Source organism: Amyelois transitella, chromosome 6 (genome assembly GCF_032362555.1).
Source record: "Amyelois transitella isolate CPQ chromosome 6, ilAmyTran1.1, whole genome shotgun sequence".
NCBI lineage: Eukaryota > Metazoa > Arthropoda > Insecta > Lepidoptera > Pyralidae > Amyelois > Amyelois transitella.
This window is the reverse complement of record NC_083509.1, coordinates 12,480,837-12,501,972: the sequence shown is the minus strand read 5'-3', so window position 1 is coordinate 12,501,972 and position 21,136 is coordinate 12,480,837. Positions and strand designations below refer to the sequence as shown.

The 21,136-nt window shown below is 43.5% G+C and overlaps 1 protein-coding gene across 6 annotated transcripts in view; it reads right to left on the bottom strand.

Annotated features, from left to right (window-relative positions):
• LOC106132029 (probable phospholipid-transporting ATPase IA) overlaps positions 1-21,136 on the bottom strand; it is a 105,711-nt gene that overhangs the window by 47,122 nt on the left and 37,453 nt on the right. The window contains exon 1 of one of the 6 annotated variants that reach the window (XM_060944795.1): positions 12,178-12,593. The exons of the other annotated variants lie outside the window; for them this stretch is intronic. Within the exon in view, the coding sequence (XP_060800778.1) occupies positions 12,178-12,277 (100 nt within the window). The 5' untranslated portion in view covers positions 12,278-12,593. Of the gene's footprint in view, positions 1-12,177; positions 12,594-21,136 lie in introns of those variants that run through there. 6 annotated transcript variants of the gene reach the window in all.

Genomic DNA, 21,136 nt, shown 5'->3' with positions numbered 1-21,136 from the left:
CACCGCGCCGCTCGCCGCTCCGCTGACCGCGCCGCCGTCCGCGCCGCTCACCGCACTGCAGGCCGCCACGCGCGCCGCACCGCCGACCATGCCGCCCACCGCGCCGCTCGCGGCGCCGCTCACCGCGCCGCTCGCCGCTCCGCTCACCGCGCCGCTCGCCGCTCCGCTCACCGCGCCGCGTGCCGCGCAGCTGACCGCCGCGCGCACCGCACCGCCGACCGCTCCGCTCACCGCGCCGCCGGCCGCTCTGCGCGCTGCGCCGCCTGCGGCTCCCTCCGCGTGGGGACGCACCTACGCTGCTGCTAGTGCAAGCGCGCCCAGTACGTCCGCCGCCACTGCCACACCCAGCACCACCGCTCTAACACCCGCTGCCGCCCCGCCTAAGAACAGCGGCGCCAGCTCAACCGCGCCCCCCTCGCAGGCCCCACGGACAAAATACCCGCCCATCGTAGTGGAGAAGCTCCCTGACTGGATGGTGCACTTCAGGGAGCTCACCGCAAAACTGGGACACCCGCCCTCAGCCCGCCCCTTCGGCGCTGGCGTTAGATTCTCGCCGAGGGACGACTCCGAGTATCGTACCATCCAGAGGTACCTAGATGACGTGGCGAAAAAAGACACCCGCATCTCATGGTTCTCCTACTCCTTGCCGGCGGAGAGGAGCCTCAAGGTGGCAATAAGAGGCCTCCCCCTGGAGACCCCCGAAGAAGCCGTAAAAGAAGCCCTCACGGAGAAGGGCTTCGAAGTGGAATATGTAAAGAACATCCGAGCCCGGGGAGGGCGCCCCGGGTGTATTTTCTACGGGCTCCTGAAGAAGACCTCGGGTTTTCAGGAGGTCTACCAAATAGACGAGCTCCTCCTGATGCCGGGCGTCAGGATCGAGGCGTGGAGGGGAAAGAAGGGCCCCTCGCAATGCCACCGCTGCCAGTTGTTCCGGCACAGCTCCCATAACTGCCACCGCCCTCAAGCGTGCGTGCGCTGCGGGGAGCCGCACGCCGCCAGCGACTGCCCGCGCCCCCTGGAAGTGCCGGCCACCTGCGCCAACTGCGGGGGCCCACACCCCGCCAACAACGCCGCGTGCCCGGTGTTCAGGAAGGAGGCGCGAAACAAGCGGGCCGGTACAATCGCCCGCACGACGCCAGCGGTGATGCCAGCGCCGATGGTGGAGGAGTCGGCGCCCGCCACTTTGATGGCTCCCGCGAACCCGCCCGCCGAGAGAGGAGCCGCCCTCCCTGGCGGGAAGAAAAAGAAGAAGAAGAGAGGCTCGAAGAAGTCGGGCACGGATTCGCAACCACCGGGGAAGCCCGAAGCCCCCGCACGACCTCCACCAATTGACGGCCCAGAACGGGTGCAGCCCGCACCAGCTCCAGCGCCCGGCCCAAACATCCCGGACACCAACGCCATGCTGCTCCTCCTGGGCCAGCAAATGCAGCAGATGGCGGAGATCCTTAGAGGGTTGCAAGCACGGCCTCAAATTTAGTGCCCCTCTAAGGATCGTTCACTGGAATGCCTCAACGCTCGCGAGGAAGAAAAGACTGGTGGCCCACTTCCTTCGCGAGCAAAAAGTCGACGTCATGCTGGTCAGCGAGACCCATCTCAGCAGGAGCGACCACTTCTCTGTACCGGGGTACTTCACCTACAGAAAGGACGAGACGACACCCACCACTGGAGCCGCTTATCGGGGACTGGCGGTGCTGGTGAAAAGGAGCGTCGTCCACCAGCTCATCCCCGTCGAGGAGTTCCAGTCCCTCTACGCGCTAGGAGTGCTGGTCTGCGTCGCCGGCCTAGAGCTCCGACTATTTGCCACCTACGCCCCGCCCAACTCCAAGGTCAACCCGGCGGAGCTTAGGAAGCTGCTGAGGTCGGAGTCTCCAACCATCGTGGCCGGTGACCTCAACACCAAGCACACATACTGGAACTCCTCCAGGGACACCGCAGAAGGACGACGTCTCCTGCAGGACGCCATAGACCACCGTTACGACATCGCAGGTCCAGAAGAGCCCACCCATTACGACACTCAGGGCGGCTGCGATGTCCTCGACGTGCTGGTCTACAAAGGACTCCCAGCACCGCCACAACAGACGGTGCTCCCCGATCTGCCGTCAGACCACCGGCCTGTCCTCGTCCTAGTTGACAGTGCCCCGGTCAGGGTCTCGCTGACCACATGCCGCCGCAAGACAAATTGGGAGGCATTCCAGGACGCCCTCCAAGCAGACTTTCCCACCAGGCCGATTGCAACGGCCGAAGACGTAGAGGAGGCAGCCTCCGACATGACCAGCCGCATCCAGGAAGCCCTTATCTCCAACACCAGAGAACTCGCAGCCGGCGCGAAACCCGATCCGCTGCCGCCGGCTCTCAAGAACCTGGTGGAGGAGAAGCGCGCAGTCCGAAGACAATGGATGCGGACGAGATGCCCCCTCCTAAAATCACGTCTCAATCGCCTGGTGGAAGACGTCAAAGACGCCCTGAACGAGCACGCAGCCAAATCGTGGGAGAATCACCTGCAGACTGTGGGCGATGGTATCCCCTCTCTCCATCGCCTATGCCGTCAGCTCTCGCGAGAGCCCCAACCAACCAGGCCACTGTTGGGCCCTGACGGCCTCCCACGATTTCGTGCGAAAGACCGCGCGGACATCCTTGTGGACCACCTGGAGCGCCAGTTCACGCCGAACCCCGTGACCGACCAGGAGCACAACCGGAGGGTCACCGATCGAGTGCGGGAACTTCTCACACAGCCGCTCGAACCGACGGAAGACCCGGTGGTCTTCTCTCCCGGCGAGGTGCAGCGAATGCTGCCGAAACTGAAGCCAAGGAAAGCCCCGGGCGCAGACCAAATCACCAATGAGGCGCTGCGCCATCTCCCGCCGCGAGCTATCGCGGCGACCACGCGCCTCTTCAATGGCATACTGCGCTCGGGTCACTTTCCTTCTACATGGAAGAACGCCAAAACGATTATGCTGCCCAAGCCGGGAAAAGATCACCGAAGACCCAACGGATTCCGGCCGATCGCGCTGCTGAGCAAGTTCTCGCAGCTCTTCGAGCGCCTGTTCCTCCGGCGACTGCTCCCTTACGTCGAGCCACGACAGGAACAATTCGGGTTTCGGCCCGAACATTCCACGACGCTCCAGGTCGCAAGACTGCTCCACAAGATGTCCGAGAGCCATAATAAAAAGGAATACGTGGCTGCCGTATTCCTGGATATGGAAATGGCCTTCGACAGGGTATGGCACGAGGGGCTGCTGTACAAGCTGTCGGAGGCCCAAGTGCCACCAAGAATGGTCAGGGTCTTGGCCTCCTTCCTCACGGATCGCCGAGTCCATGTCGCAGTGGAAGACGCCGTCTCCTCCGTGCGCCCTGTGCGCGCGGGGGTTCCACAAGGAAGCTGTCTGTCCCCGGCCTGCTACGCCGCGTTCACCGACGACATCCCTGCCGTCGGCCAGGTGGAGCTAGCGCTGTACGCTGACGATGCGGCGTACTACGCGTCGTCCATGCGCCCGCTGTACGCCGCCAAGAGGCTGCAGCCCACACTCGAGGCTCTGCCGGGCTGGCTCTCCAAATGGAGGCTCTCGGTGAACGTCGGCAAGACCCAAGCAATCATGACGGGGACAAGACCCCACCCGCCTCCACTGCGACTGCTCGGCGAACCGGTGCCGTGGCGGCCACACGTCAAATACCTGGGAGTTACCATTGACCGGCGTCTCACGTTCAAGAAGCACGTGGGAGACGTCGTCGCGAACACCAAGGCAGCGAGAGGGAAGCTCCACGGAGTCCTCTCCTCCAGCCTCCCCCTGAGGACGAAGCTCGGGGTCTACCGAGCTTACATCAGATCCCGCCTCACGTACGCGGCCCCGGCGTGGTACGCCTACTGCTCTGAGACCAACAGAAGAAGACTCAGAGCGCAAGAGAACCTCAGTCTCAGAGCAGTCGTCGGTGCCCCGCGGTACGTGAGGAACTCGACGATCCTCAGGGACCTGAAGTGGGAGGGCCTTGACGACTTTGTGGCCAGGCTGGCCACGAAGATGTTCGAGAGGGCGGACGCATCAGCACATGAACACCTGCGCGGCATCGCGCCACTCCACGCCCGCCCTCCGGACCGTCGCGTGAAGCCCTCACCTCGCTGCCTTGCGGCAGACGTCGTCGCCCAGTGATGACGCCGCCGCCGATGGGAACTCCCAGAAGACAGAAGAAGAAGAGGATCCAGGCCGCCACGGCCGCTCCATTGACCTGCCTACAGCCGTAGGCAGCGAAGAAGCCAATGAAGAGGGTAAAAAGACCCTGACCATTCGCTCCAATTCCTACACAAGGAGTTTGGGAAGACTACACGATGAAATAAATCATTCTCATTACACATCTTTCTACTGGTATTTCATTTTGAGTAGTCCAAGCACACAACAATTGGTGACCCCGATTCAAAAAAAAAAGAAAAATATTCAAGAAAATGGAAAGAAAGGAAGAATATACTGACGCGTCCGCCTCTCCGGAAGCAGTTGCAAGGGAAGTCTCCACCATTTCTCTTCAGTCAAGAATACCATCATTTTGGCGAGCACAACCGAAACTGTGGTTTGCACAATTTGAGGCCGTGGTATCATCATACAAGACCAGTGAAGATCAGAAATATAATCTCGTTATCGCCGTATTAGAAAGAACAGACATCGAGCAAGTGAGCGATATCATCTGCAATCCCCCATCTGCTGGAAAATATCAGGCTCTGAAGAAGAGATTGTTGTCGGTGTACGAGGAATCAGAGTCCAAACAATTTCAAAAGCTGTTAGGAGGATTAGAACTGGGAGAACAGAAGCCTTCACAACTTCTTCGTGTTATGCGAGATTTATCCGGAACAAAAGTCGCTGATGATGCCCTGAAAGTTCTGTGGATGGGACATTTACCGTCACAAGTACGAGCCGTGCTGTCTGTCAGCACAGAATCCTCGCTCGACACCATGGCCACGATGGCAGACAAAATGATGGAGCACACAGAACAAACCGTAGCAGAAATTCGACAGGATGCAACCCCTGGAAGCAGCAGCGGAGCACAAAACAATTTGCAATTTCAAGTATTAAGCAAACAAATAGAAAAGCTTACACTCGAGATTGCCGCTCTCAAGGAAGATCGATCCAGATTTCGTGGTCGTCAGCCCTTTAGAAACCCCCGTCGAAACAAATCGTCAACAAGATCGAAGTCGAGAAATGGAAGAAAACCAGGTGACCCAGAATGGGAGTGCTCCTACCACTATCGTTTCGGTGATAGGGCCAGAAAATGCCAGTCACCCTGCGCTCGACGACGGTCGGAAAACTAGAAGCAACATCGACGGTGGCGGGCGTTGGTGTTATTAAAGGGAGTAACCGCCTCTGCATCAGGGAGCTGAACACAAAGGAGCGTTTTCTCGTTGACACCGGCGCAGACATATCTGTATTAGCAGCAAGAAACAGAAAACAAACTCCGAGCAACACCTACAAACTGTACGCAGCGAACAATACGCCGATACGAACCTACGGAGAGAAAACTATAGATCTCAACATAGGACTTCGTCGCACATACAGATGGACTTTCATCGTTGCCGACGTACAGACATCTATACTGGGGGCAGATTTTTTACGAAATCACAAGTTACTCGTCGATCTACATCAAAAGAAACTCATAGACAGCGTCACCGATTTGAAGATAGAAGTCATAGAAACAACAAGTGATCAGCCGTCAGTATACATCATAGACAAAAATCACATATATCAAGATATCTTAAAAAAATATCCCGATGTACTACGCCCGATGTCATTGAGAGAACCAACAAAACATAGCGTTACACATCACATCGAAACCACCGGCCCCCCACTCTTCGCCCGGCCTCGACCCCTACCACCCGACAAGTACAAAGCAGCCAAGATGGAGTTCGAGAAAATGATGGAGATGGGTATTTGCCAACCGTCCAAAAGTCCATGGGCAAGTCCATTGCACGTCGTCACTAAGAAAAATGGCTCACTTCGTGTTTGTGGAGACTACAGAAGACTTAACGCCGTGACTGTACCCGACCGTTATCCCATACCAAGAATTCAAGACTTCACATACAGATTGCACAATAAGAAAATATTTACGAAATTGGACTTGAAAATGGCATACTATTGGATCCCAATCAAAGATGAAGATAAAGCAAAGACAGCCATAATTACACCGTTTGGACTCTTCGAATTTAATTGCATGACGTTTGGTCTACGAAACTCAAGCCAAACATTCCAAAGATTCATGCACGAGGTACTGCGAGGCTTGGATGACATCGTATATTCATTCATCGACGATTTATTAATATTTTCAAATACTCCGGATGACCACAAAAAGCACATAGAACAAGTCCTGGAACGCCTAAGTAAATATGGAGTATCGTTAAATATCGAGAAATGTGAATTCGGAAGAAACAAAATTGAATTCCTCGGTTATCAAGTCTCAGTGGAGGGGATAACACCGACCGATGAACGCACGCGCGCCATCTCTAACTATCCGAAGCCAAACACTGTGCAAGATCTCAGAAGATTTCTCGGCATGGTCAACTTCTATCGTGACTGCCTACCTCATCAAGCTGAACATCAATATGAACTGAACAAGTACTTGCATAACGCCAAGAAAAACGATAAGACGCCGATAATATGGACAATTGAAGCAGAAACAGCTTTCGATACATGCCGACAAAGCATTCTCGAAGCCACCACATTATCGCATCCAATGCCCGGTGCACCGTTATCATTGATGACCGACGCATCTGACTGCAGTTTGGGCGCAGTGCTACAACAGAAAGAAAAAGATGCATGGAAACCACTCGCATTTTTCTCAAAGGCTATGAGCGAAACGCAACGGCGATACAGCGTGTACGATCGCGAATTACTAGCTATGTACACCGCTGTCAAACACCTACGTCGACTTATAGAGGGGAGTGAAATAACTATTTACACCGATCACAAGCCGCTAGTAAACGCCTTAACAAGACCGCCGAGCAGCAGTGACACACCGAGAAGAGAGAGACAACTCCATTATATTAGCCAGTTTTGTACAAAAATCAAATTCATACATGGAGAGAGAAACCAAGCTGCAGATGCCATGTCACGTATAGAAGAAATAGAATTGCTCACATGGATAGATTACGAAAAATTATCACAAGAACAGAGAAAAGATGTCACCCTGCAAGATTTGAGAAAACATCCAAAGTTAACCTTTGCCGACAAAATTTTTGCAGGCGTCACTCAACCTATCACATGCGAAACATCGACGGAAAAAAATCGACTTTATCTACCGAAAGCTTTTCGTTACGCTGCTTTCAAAGCGCAACACGAATTAAGCCATCCAGGAATACGCACATCGAGAAGAATAATGACTTCAAAATATTTTTGGCCGTCGATAAACAAGGACGTCGGAACATGGGCCAAATCCTGCATTGGGTGTCAGCGTGCGAAAATTCATAGACACGTAGTCAGTCCCTTGGGCGAGTTTTCACCGGCAAGAAGATTTGAACATATACATACAGACATCGTTGGACCTCTGCCGATCTCGCAAGGTTACCGCTATCTCGTGACGATAATCGATCGCAATACAAACTGGATGGAAGCTATACCGGTCAAAGAGATCACCGCCAATATTGTTGCTCAAGCTGTCTACGAAGGATGGATATCGAGATTTGGATGTCCCATAAGAATCACCACGGACCAAGGCCGACAGTTCGAGTCATCTTTATTCAATGCACTAATGAAGAAATGTGGTATAAGGCGCATAAGAACTACAGCTTATCATCCTCAAGCTAATGGAAAAGTGGAAAGATTCCATCGCACATTGAAGGCGGCATTGATGGCCAGAGACGCAATTTCAAAGTGGAAAGAAGATTTACCCACAGTTTTGCTTGGCTTACGCACTGCACTTCGTGATGACAACACTAGTCCTGCACTGATGACTTATGGTTCTACGCTACGAGTCCCGTTCGATTTCTTTGTACCTACGAAGTCAAAGAATGAAGACGCCGAATTCATCCGTCAGTTTACAGAGACAATGTCAACATTCACACCTGTACAGAGAAAAATCGCATCGAGCAAGAATCTCTTTGTATATAAGGAATTGTCAAATTGCAGTCATGTATTCGTTCGCAATGACACCGTAAGAAGCCCGTTAACAGCGCCATATGACGGCCCATACAAAGTGATTGAGCGACACAGCAAACATTTTAAGATTGAATTGCCTCTACGAGCATCCAACATATCCATAGATCGACTCAAACCGGCGCACATAATCAATCTAGACGACAACATAGCAGCGAACGCGCAACAGAGCCATCCCCACTCTTCGGAACCCGCACCCGCGGCAAACACAGGTCCGCGCGCGCCGTCGGTTCACACACCGAGTGCGCCAAAACCACGCATTGTCATGAACAAGCCAAGAACACAGGAGACATTAACTAATTCGAAGACATCAAGATATGGAAGAAAAATCAAACCTAGTGTACGCTTCGCTTGAAGGGGGATAATGTGGAGTTCACATACAAGTACCACAGAGATTACTACGCGTCGCGACGCCGCGCTTTGTGCTGCGTGCCCCCCACCACCGCGCGAGTTACACTGTGACGCGTATTAGGTGTGAAATTAATTAATATTGTATAAATTCATGTAAATTTTGTAAAATAAATCATTCTCATTACACATCTTTCTACTGGTATTTCATTTTGAGTAGTCCAAGCACACAACAATGCCATTACTGAACTCTGAGAAAAAATAATTAAATTAAATTTTAAAGTAAACGTCACATGAATGCAATCCGATAAAGCTAAGAAGAGCAATTGTCGTGGACATGTATTTGCAGATTTCCACGAAATTTCGTGAGGTCATCCAATGTGGTGCATTCGTAAACATTTTATGATGTTGTTAGGCAACAGATTGATTTTGTAGACATATCATCAAGGCGAGAAGCAAAATCACGCTTGGCCACTTCGGGAGTACCAATACTGATATAGTATAGGTACTAAGTACTTCCATTACTAGACATGTTATAATTTAGTTAGAAACTAATATGGAAAAGGTACAAAAAAGACAAATAACACATCAGACACAGACAGCCATATTAGAATAACTACTTAACTATCAATGCACTGTGGATGAATTATAGCGCACTATACATAATAATGACTGCTGATTCAAACTTCAATTTTATGGCTATGCATTGTGGCACACTGCAATATCAGGGTTATTTGAGCCACATTTGGAGTGCCTACTCAGCACATCTATATTGTAACATACAACAATATTTACTACCATCCCTAAATATTTGAAAATAAATAAAAAAGACTATAAGCCACCACAAAATTGCTATGAAGTTCCCAAGTGGAGCTCGAATATGATGCTCTTGAAGAAATGTGAATGCTGTCAAAGAGCAAAGGCATCCTTAATATACAGTAGTTTGTAGGTATTTGTTATAAAGCTAAATCCTGAAGACTCAGACATACAGGCGCGGCGTCTCGGCGCCGAAACCACTGCTCGAAAGCCTATTCTGGTGCAAATCAACCATTTCTTTCAAAATTATTTTAAAGCAAGAAACTTGTAAGTATCATCAGATAGCAAAGAACACATCTAAAAATATATCGCATCTACCTTATGCCTAGTTACAAGAAGTTCGGACGAATTCGACTTATGCTATCTTGTCCTACCTGAAAAAGACACTTCTAAATTTAAATAAGTCTACTTAGGTTCAAGGTAAAGTACCTACAGACGAATTCCTAACAGAAAAACCAGACAACAAAGATATGAATCGCACTGCATCAAACATGATTACCCTGCATTTTAGAATGCATTTACTATAAGTTGGCCTTGAAGGCTGCAATAATGGCGGGAAACGAGGTCGGTTTCTCGACCCTCAATGATGGAATGTTTCGAATTGGACAAGCTTCTGAGATGTTTAATATATGTTTACGTTACTTTCTTTAACAAATGACAAATAGGCTTTTTACCGCACGATCATTTGCCTCCGGTTGAAAACAATAAAATCACGCCTTTTTCGCGGAGGGGTAGGCAGAGACCATGTCTTTCCACTTGCCACGATCTGTGCATACTTCCAAACTAACTTCAGTTCAGGAACTTCGAAGTTGTTCATTAGAACATATCTTTCAGTTTAAATTTATCGTCGAGCTCAAGCACTTGTTGCGCGTTTAGTCATAGAAATGTCGCAATTTGTCAGCACAGGTCTCTAAACAACGGCGCCGTCTCACCTTGCCTGCTTTCCATTCACAATTTCTACGTACCTATTTGTAAAATTAGAATCAAATGATTGAAATAAGAGAGATAATTATTTCATTTAAAACCATGACCCAACTGTTTTAACCCCCGACGGTAAAAGAGGGGTGTTATAAGTTTAACGTGTCTGTCTATCTGTGTGTGGATTCATCATTCAGCTCACAAACGAATGAATGAATTCTTTTTAAGACATGTTTGATCAAAATCGGGTGAATTGACGTATAAAATGTGGTCAAGGAAGACCGACGAATGTCGGCGAATTCAGTCGAGTGAAAGCGCACTGATAGAGAATATTAATGACTTAATGAAGGAGGTTAGCTTAACCCCCGGTGCAAAAAAGAGATGTGTTTTAAGTGTATAAATGCTCTTTTCTCCAAAGAGATAAGGATGCAACTGGTAGGATGATGACTGACTGAGATAAATTACTTCATTAACCAGGAGATGAATCATTAACTTGCAGCGCGAGGGGTGTGACGTCGTATGAGGAAATAGCTTGTTACAGGTGACATCTGTAACTATGAGACATTATAAATGTCTCTTCAAACCAAGGCATTGACACTGACATTGGCAGAATCACCGAAAGTCTGTGGACGTATAATTAATAAAATATTTAAAAAATTAAAGAAAGGCACTGTCTTTATGACAGTATCGAATGCAGGTAAGTATTAATGAAAGTAATTGTATGGGCAGCCCCATGACATAGCACGGGATCTGTCTCTGTTACGCTTTTTATTATCATGTGAAAAGGGACAGCGATAATTTTTCGCGCGATAAAAACGGCGTCGCGCGTGACATGCAACCCGGTATGGTCCATTTGCCTTGTAGCGATGAAAAAACAATGTGCGCTAGCTATTTCTCTTCCATGCTTTACTCTACTTCAATCAAGAGAAAGGCTAATATACTTTGGAAAGTTCTTAAGGTTGACAGGCTGGTGACCTGTCACTATGTAGAATCTCAATTTCATCATTGATCCATACAACTAAACTCGGCCTTCAAACAATTTCAAGACTGCCAGTCCTGTCTTCCCTGTAAGGGATAAAGACAGGATTATTATGTTTGTATGCCTTGCTGCAAATATAAGATATAAACTAAGGTATTGTCTATTTTTGAAGTACATACATATAATCATGTCCATATCCCTCGCGGGGAAGACAGAGCCAACAATCTTGAAAAGACTGAGAGGCCACATTCAGTTGTATGGTGTAATGCAATTGAAATTCAGATAGTAACTCTAAGTATTGAAATAATACTAAACAATCTTGGTAGCTACGTCTTTTTGTAGGCAAACACATTGACTATAAGTAGTCCAGCAGGTGGAGACTTCTGAATAAAACATGCTGATTGTAATCAACCCTATATTACAAGGCAAGGTCGGGAAACACCGAGACTTAAGGTCATGGTCAGATACCAGGGTCAAATTTTGTGAAGGTTTTAAGTAAAAAATAAGATGGTTGCAGAATTCTCATACAGTATAGTATTACCTCATAGGTATTAGGGCTTGGATGTACAACATATAAAATTTCTTATAATAATATACATACTTACTTATTTTATGTACTTTAAATTGAGCCTAATTGTTGGCTTACAGATAAGTCACTCACTTGTTTTTGAGTAATGATTGTATATCTTGTCTTGTTTATATTTATAGTGCTTATTTTGTGGAATTGTCAGTGGAACTGATTTACGACCTGCATTGTGAGTCTAATGGACAGACACAATTTAACCGTCACAAAACACTCAAATCTCTATGGGTGCTACTTAGAATATTACAGTCATGTTTGATAAATCAGTCTAAACATTAGAAAATTAAAAGATCTAGAAAGTTTGTAAATTCAGAGAAAGTTTACTGGCTGTTCTGGTGGCAACCGCCTTACTTTCTTTCATGAAAACGGTGGGGCCTAACTAGACATTTTGAAAGTGTAGTACTCACGCTGATTCATTTTCAGCACCATGGCTCGGTAGAGCCTGGAAAACGGTGCCATGACGTTGTGGTTATGGAAAAACCGGTTCACGTACTCTGTGAATGCCATTATCACCCCTCGATACCCTGGGCGCCACTTCAAACACTAGTTCAACACTTCAACACTCTGTTCACACATAAACTCCAAATTTGACACACATCATCACTGGGAAAAGTGAAGATTTTAGTAATTTTCGAGCACTATGTTTTCCGACACTGTCAACATTTTTTACGCATATACACAGCGACGATTATAATTTTTTCAGAATGTCGTAGTGTCATTTTACAGGACTTTTCAGGTTCTATTTGTAGAATTTTCTTTTTAAGGCGTTTCACATGTTGACATCACAAACAACCGCTACGCTAGCCAGTTCGATCGATTCTCTCATTTGCTCACACAAATAGTGATGGCAAGAAAATCTATTTGCTTGCTTATATCGATAAATACCATTACCCTTTTAATGATTTGCATTTGAATGCATGCCTATCGTGTTAATTTGAATTTCAAAACCAATAATTGCCTAACACTCCCACTAATTGAATACTGCTCATTATTTTCCGTTTTAGCCTACTCAAGCAAACAAGCATTATGAGGACGAATTAACAGTTGACAGATAGTTTTATAACTTACGACTAAATAAAAGTAATCACCTGTGTACCACCTTACAGAATATTTTTGTTTTCGTTATCGATGTCGACAAATATCTTCGAACAACACTAAACCAATTCTTAAACTACCGCCACCTCACGTCAAAAAGACGAAACAAATCTTAAGGAAACATCACGGATGACATTGACGTTTCTATTTGTATTCTTGCCATTATCAAAATAACTGACGAAATATTTGTTCTTTTTAAAACGATTGAACTTAATAAATCTTCACTACAATCTCACAATGATTTCTTACGGTTTTTATTACATAAATGTACCCTTTCCTATCTGCCTTCATGCAAGTTCGTCGATTTAAGGCACTTTTTTCTGAACGTTTCCGAATGATATACCTTACATACCTATTTAAAGTTTGTCTAACAGCCTAGTTAGCTAAGCGAGTCGTGGTGGTGGAACAACAAAAGTTTTGTTAGCGGCAATTTGAAAAATCATTTAGTTGTTAACACTGTATTTTGTTATAAAAAAATCAAATAACGCCAGGAGTCAAAAGAAAACGTAAAGATATTTTACTTTAAGGTTAATTTTAACCTTTATCAGTACAAATAGATCGGAATTAGACTATTATACGTAACAAGGTAGTAGAAGTTTGTCTGTTTGTCTATTTAAAGATAAATACGTGCTGTTCTAATACCATTGTATTCTATGGGAATCTGAACACTTGCGCCTCACAAATGATAACATTTCAATCAATGTTGATATCGCCGTAGGTGAACTTTGTTTTTGGATCATTGCTAGACTGGTTGTTACGAATGAGTACCTAGGTCATTGACATAATATTACTACTTTTTAAATCATTGACGTAGATACAGTAAGTACATACACGGGAATGACGGTCAAATAAATAATAGGTACTTTTAATCTAAAAATTTGTTCATAGATAGTCTACTACTAACCTACTTGTCGGTATTTTATTATTAGATATGTAATGTAAGTAGGTACTGAATTCATCAAAATTTATTCAATGATTTTGGTAGATATTGTTTCTGGAAGACTTTCACGAATATACGGCTGGATCTATATTGATGAAGAATTTGAAATTGAAAACAGATATTACAGTATAACGTGGACAGGGCTGCGGGCATACCTAAGCATATGGGTGTCACTCCCCTTCCAATATTTCATTTAAGTTCCGTTTGGAAATGGCACAATCTTGTGTTGTGTAGGTACTGCACAGCTGTTTGCCTTCTACAAAGTAAGCAAACAAACTTACATACAAAAATTATGCCTCTTTCCCAAAGGCGTATGCAAAGATTACATACATCTTACCATTTAGATACAATGACTCCTGTAGGTATACTTTTTTCGCTACATCCACCATTCACCATTTTCTTCGTGCAAGTATAAATTAAACGTTACTTGTATAAAACTTAATGAAAAAAAGCACAAAATTGGGTCACCCAGTGCTTAGTTGAAAAAACAGTCTTTTTTTATGTTACACAAAGAGACTATAAATCTCGTTAACAGCCCTTTAGCGAAATACTAACGAAGGCTTTGATGGAATCCTATTTGCAGAATACCAGCTTGTTATCTACATTTGTATGTAGAATATTGTTGAGCTTTCGTACACAATTCGCAATAGGTAACTGAACCCTTATAGTTTGTGGTGACATCTCTACGCAACAAGTCCAACAACTTTAATCACTTCTCTGTTATTGGCTGAACCGACAGCCAATAACAGCGAAGAGTCTAAATCGCGCAAGCAAAGATTTCACGGATAGGAGCATATTATACAACCTCCGACATAACATCGTTGGAGCCGCGGTTCCCCAGGCATCTCACGCCTGGCGGAAGGTCTTCTCTTTGGTGGCGGTTGAGCCGCATCATTGCTCTCGCTACAGTTTTATCATGTCAGTCTTCTTCAATAGAAAATTGGTTAGAAAAAAACATAGTTACTTATCATTAGTTTTGTAATACAATTAAGATGAAAATATAATAAAAGCGCGGATATGGAACCCGACTCGAGTACTACAAGTCGGACGTGCGGGAGTCCGACTCGCACTTGGCCGAATTTTCAAACCGTTTATAGGTCGGAAAAATATAACTTACTCGGTCATCAATTTCAAGTGATGTTTCATAAAAAAAATTCGATAACAATGTCCTGGTTAAAAACGCATCGGGAAAGGATAAAATAAAATCAGTTCAGTTCATTTGAAAATAGTAATGAAAATGTTAAAAAAATACCGTGCGTTGCCATGACCTACTAATTTTAAAACTAAAGGTATTACACTCTCCGACCAGAGTCAACTAATGCAAACTACAGACAGTTAGTAGTGATTCCATGACCGGCTAATTAATATGATGTTCAAGCTTCCCGACCGTTCCCGGCTGAGTTGACCATTGTTCCCGTTTCCCGGTAACGATGCCGGCACTAAACTAACTGCCCACACGTCGGTTTCCAGACCAATTTGTCGGTAAATCAATTGGGCTGTGTATTGCAACTACAATTACTAATTAAACTAAATAAATAATAAGGTGATATCGATCTGAATTCCAATCTTTAATTTAATACCAATCTTGATCAAAACGAAAGGAATCTGGTGAAGGAACAGTATTTAAAGGCTAAGACTGTTGGCTCTGTCTGCCCCACAAGGGATAGGTATAGACGTGACTATATCTATGCATGTATCGACTAAATTATAAATTTGTACCATTACAATTTTTTTGGTTGAATGTCAAAAATGAGATCACAATATCATTAATTAAAAATACAATATAAATTCATTACTTTTACTATTGACGCATAATACTGACATTAGCGTTAGGTATTTACGCCATGTTTATTATAAGATTTATTTAGGTTTACCAAATAATAATTGAAAATTATTAAAAATTGTTTGTAGAATCAGCGCACATGTGTTTAAATAATTCAAGTTAGTATGAATTCCATTAGGTATGCACGAACGAGCATTTAACGTTTGTGGAATCGCGTATAACTGCAAAAACAGGAATTATTTACTCTATCCCGCGGGATGCGATGCAAGCACGCGCCATGTTTGTTCCACTCAAAGGACGATTGCGGTGTTTTTATTGCGATTATTTCCAATTCCAATCGCATCGCGTGGCGTCGCGTCGTGTATTGCTTGTTGACAGATACGATATTCCTTTTATCTTGTTTGTGTACGACAAACAGACATACATAGGTATATATAGTCACGTCTAAATCCCTTGCGAGGTAGACAGAGCCAACAGTCTTAAAAAGACTGATAGGCCAAGTTCAGCTGTTTGGCTTAATGATAGAGTTGAGATTCAAATAGTGACAGGTTGCTAGCCCATCGCCTATTAGAAGAATCCAAAGCTTATTAAACACTCCCTTAGTCGCTTTTAACTACATCCATCGGAATGATATGGAGTGGTCCTATTGTAAAGAGCCGGAAACCACACGGCATAAATGGTGTAAAAGCGACCTGTGGATTTTTAAATACCAAGCCAATTTATGTTTCAAATTATAATTTCTATTTGATAGGCTCTAGTTGGTTTTCAAATAATTTAATCATTATATATACAGGATGACATTTAAAACAACTGCATCCTTTTATACATAGACTATACCCATGCTTCTGAGCCGTTTGAGCCTATTTTTATTTAAATTAAACGTCATCATTTTCACATTTAAAAAACCCTCAAAAACTACGTCACACGCTTTATTAAAGACCAACACAACAAAAAGAAATTAAAACTAAACATGTAAATAAATGTCTGAAAAATAAATTAATTTTCTAGTATCAAGATCAAGTAAAGTACAGAGTTGTCGAGATCGCTCAGCTGAATGAATTGTGTCGTGGACCTCTGAATCATACGCGTCGCTTTTCCGCCGGCCGGGGTGATATAACGTATTTAGGGTCGTGGATTTTGATACTTTTATTTTTTTTCGTACTTTCTGAAATATGAACCGTTATTTTCTTTTAACGTTTTTAAATATCCTTTACATTAGTACACTTAACAGTTAAATTTATGCAATTGAATTAAAAGTCACCCTGTATAATCAATTTATTTTTGACGTAATACTTACTAATGATCACATCAGCTGTTTTAAGATTGTTCCCTTTTTCTTTTATATTAGTTCTTATTTCAATGCCAGTATTATTTAATATAGATAAAAAAAATTAGGTACATTTAATAAATATGTCCTCTTTATATGTAGATAGTAGAAATCAAAAAAAGAAAAGAAATATTTTATCGCTACACCCGTCTACGAGTTTTCGTAGCGATGCTACGAACGCTTCACGCTTTCGCTCGCTCGACGACATCATGCTACGACGTTGCTACAACTTTCTCTACTTGCTTTGCTAAAAACATTGGCATGAATTGAGAACCTTCTCTTTACATTAAGGCGGTCGAAAATTGTTATCCATACAGACAGCTTACCAAAATATCAAGAAACTTTGTCAAATCCTTCACGATCCGTAGTCTCACCATTTCGCCACGACAGTGGGTTGTTGTAAGATGTCACTTAAAATGAAATGAAATTTATTCACTAACTAGAGGCCGCCCGTGGCTTCGTCCGCGTGGAATCAATCCCGCGGGAACTCCAGGATAAAAAGTAGCCTATATGTTATTCTGGGTCTTCAGCTACCTACATAGTACCAAACTTCATCGTAATCGGTTCAGTAGTTTTAGCTTGAAAGAGTAACAAACATCCATACTGACATCCTGACATACTTACAAACTTTCGCATTTATAATAAATATTAGTAGGATAAAATATTATCGCATAACATTATGCGCTGTGACCCACTATATATATATAAGTTACCCTGTGTCATGGCTGCCACATAGACCAATATTGTATTAAATGTTAGCCAATTATATGAAATGGATAAAACATTAAAAATAATGGGTTAAACGAATAGTTAGTTATTAAAATTAACATGTCCAAACGGAAATGCGATCGACTGGACCAGTCTCATGCAAAAATCTAATTCGCAAATTGGAATGGTCCCGAATGTACCCGAGTCATAAGATCTCACCGCTCATTATCAAGTGCGATGGCTAATTGAAATATACATTATAAGGTTTATTCAATAACACCGTCAATGAAACACAACTGAGTTTCTCTGAAATTAAAGAACATTGTAAACTAAATAATACGTATTCACATTGAATATCATATTTAAATTATTCCTTATTTATAATACGGTATCTGTTTCTGTCTTTCCAAAGTACTTAAGTGTGTAAAATATCGTGTCGGTTATGAATGTATTTTCTTCAAATAGACAAATCAAATGACGCGGCTCGATGACATTGACGTATGTTCATTCGCGGGAGAATTTGAAAAAGGAAAAGTGTTATAGGTGATTTTCTTTACATACATTTGCAAAAAAAAAAAATACAGCCCTTTGTTCTTCAGTAAGAAGTTAAGTTCTTACGGGGTAGACAGCTCACTTTTAGTTTGATGGTAGTGGAGTTATTGGAGCACCTGTCATCATGCATGTGTAGGAAAACCTGGCTTGATGTTGAAGGTGGAAAGAGAATTGAGAAGCGGACCGCCGTGTGGTTCCCGGCACCAATAGAAAAAAGAATAGGATGGAGTATCTCTGTCCCATGGATGCCGTAAAAGGCGACTAAGGGATAGGGCTTATAAACATGAGATTCCTTTTGAAGGCGATGGGATAACAACCTGTCACTACTTGAATCTCAATTCCAGCATGAAGCCATACAGCTGAACGTGGCCTTTCAGTCATTTCGAGACTTCAACAGATGACTGAACTGACTCTGTCTACCCCGCAAGGGATAGAGGCTCGAAGCATTGTGGCGGAGGGTGGGATAACGCAAGCAAAGCTGAGAAAGAGAGAGATACACACAGAGAGAGTGTGAGAGAAAGAAGACAGTGCCACTTTAAATCTTTTTTTGAAGTCCGTTAATTGATCGGTTATAAATGTAGTGTGATATTTGACCCCGTGCCCACACAGCCGTCACGCCGACCCCGACGTGGCAGTCAAGAGCGATCGATCGTGGGGCTTCGCAAGGCCAAGACGACTGGCCTCATCTCGTTATATCACCGGCGGCCGCTGTGGCGCAGCGGTGATGAGTCTCAGAGATCATCCATTTTCTAAATATATATAAATGAATATATACGAGACAAATGCCACAGATTTAGTTAGTCTCGAAGATAGAGACTTATGTTACGAGATAATAACTCAACGATACTATATTTTAAAATAAATACTTATATAAATAAATATATACGGGACAAATGCCACAGATTTAGTTAGTCTCGAAGTTCGAGACTTATGTTAAGAGATACTAACACAACGATACTATATTTTATAATAAATACTTATATACATAAAGTTCCTATACCCAAACCGGTCAGAAAAAGGGCTTTTCTCATCATGCCCTGGCCGGGAAACGAACCCGGGCCCTCCGATGTAACAGACAAGCGTACCGCTCTGCCACAGAGGCCGTCAATGAAATATATATGCCGTATATAATTTCCCAGTTTTTTTCACATTTTCCATCATTTCTTCGCTCCTAACAGTTAAAGCGTGATAAATAGTCTATTCAACGCAAAAAGAATTTTTCAATTCGAACCAGTGGTTCCTGAGATTAGCGCGTTCAAACAAACAAACTCTTCAGCTTTATAATATTAGTATAGATTTGACATCTCCATGTGGTCTAAGAGCAAATTGAATTAAAACTGAAGATGCCGTCAATTGGAAAATTAAAGACAAAAAAAAGGGAAAGCGGACTCTCTTTCAACCATCTTGGTGAACTTAGGTTTCCTTCAGCTTAATCAACTTTCCTTAACATAAGTCTCGAATTTGTTTTGGGGTTAGCAAAATCCGCCGAGATTTCCTGACATTGAGAGAGTATTTTTTATACATACATATGGTCACGTCTATATCCCTTGTGGGGTAGACAGAGCCAACAGTCTTGAAAATACTGATAGGCCACGCTCAGCTATTTGGCTTAATAGTATTTTTGATAATTTCTATAAGTCCAAAGATGATAAAAAGCCTAGAACAAAAGCTTGTTGTACCTTCAGTGATCACGATTAAGTTAAACACGGTATTATTATAATTAGCGGTTTTCATTGTGAATTGCGATTTTCAGATTAAATCGGTCAGCGTGAATGCAAATGCGGTTCAGCGAATTATTGAACGAAATTTAGTAACGATTATGCTCCATGATGCAGTAGCTTGGGCGTTTACAAGTGAGGTCGCGGGTTCAAATTTAGGTGGAAACAAATACTTAAATCAGATAAATTTAAAAAAAAAAATTAAAATTTGACTAGCGATCCGCCCTGGCTTCGCACGGGTAGCATTAATAAATATAAAACTTCCTCTTGAATCACTCTGTCTATTAAAAAAATGCATCAAAATCCTAAAGATCTAAGTATACATATATACAGAGAGACAAACGCGGGAAGCGACTTTGATTTATACTTTGTAGTGAAGCATAAATAAATTATTTTTAAAATAGAAAAAATACATCTCAATATTTATATTATTCGGTAAACTTTGGTGGCAATCCAATGGCTCGAATCTAAACATTTTTTATGAGCGAGTTCCGTGCCAGTAAAGTTTTAAAATATGAATAACTTTCGCTCTCTCTTCAATTAGCGTATTATTTGATAACATTCTAAGCAGACTTTTAAAATTGAGAAAAGATTTGTCCAAGATCTTACAGTCAGATACTTGGCGACCATCCCACATTGGGATGCACTAAAAGGTCTACCTGGAGGCTATGAAGACTTCCAAATTTACGTAACCCAATCTTAACCAGGAAGTTAAATCACAAAAGTAGGGTCACTGTACCTTTATGACGTCCCATTTCACGCCTTATCAAAATAAAACATACTTATCGGTAATGTTAAGGAAAATGAAGATATTATGACAGATATCGCTAACGCTTCCATCTATTGACGCCTTCACTCGAGTGTTGTCATTTGCGATTAGATAAGGTACAATTTCCCACGAAAATTTTATATTTCATTACGATTTATATTTTATAATAGTACCCCAACAAAAACAAGATATTTTTTTTAATTAAAAATATTTTTTTTGTGTTGTTTGAGTATTTTTTTAAAAAAACTGAAAATCAAAATACTACATATAATAAAACGGTAAAAATATTTTGTCTATACATTTAATATTTTGACTGAAACGGATAGAGAATTTTTTTTTTTCTACATTTTATGTCTGTCTGTCTGTATCTGACTGTATGATTAAAATTCAACTCGAAATTTACGCGGACGAAGTCGCGGGCAACAGCTAGTTTGTGAATAAATTGCAATTCGACAATGTGGTGTCATTTAGCCA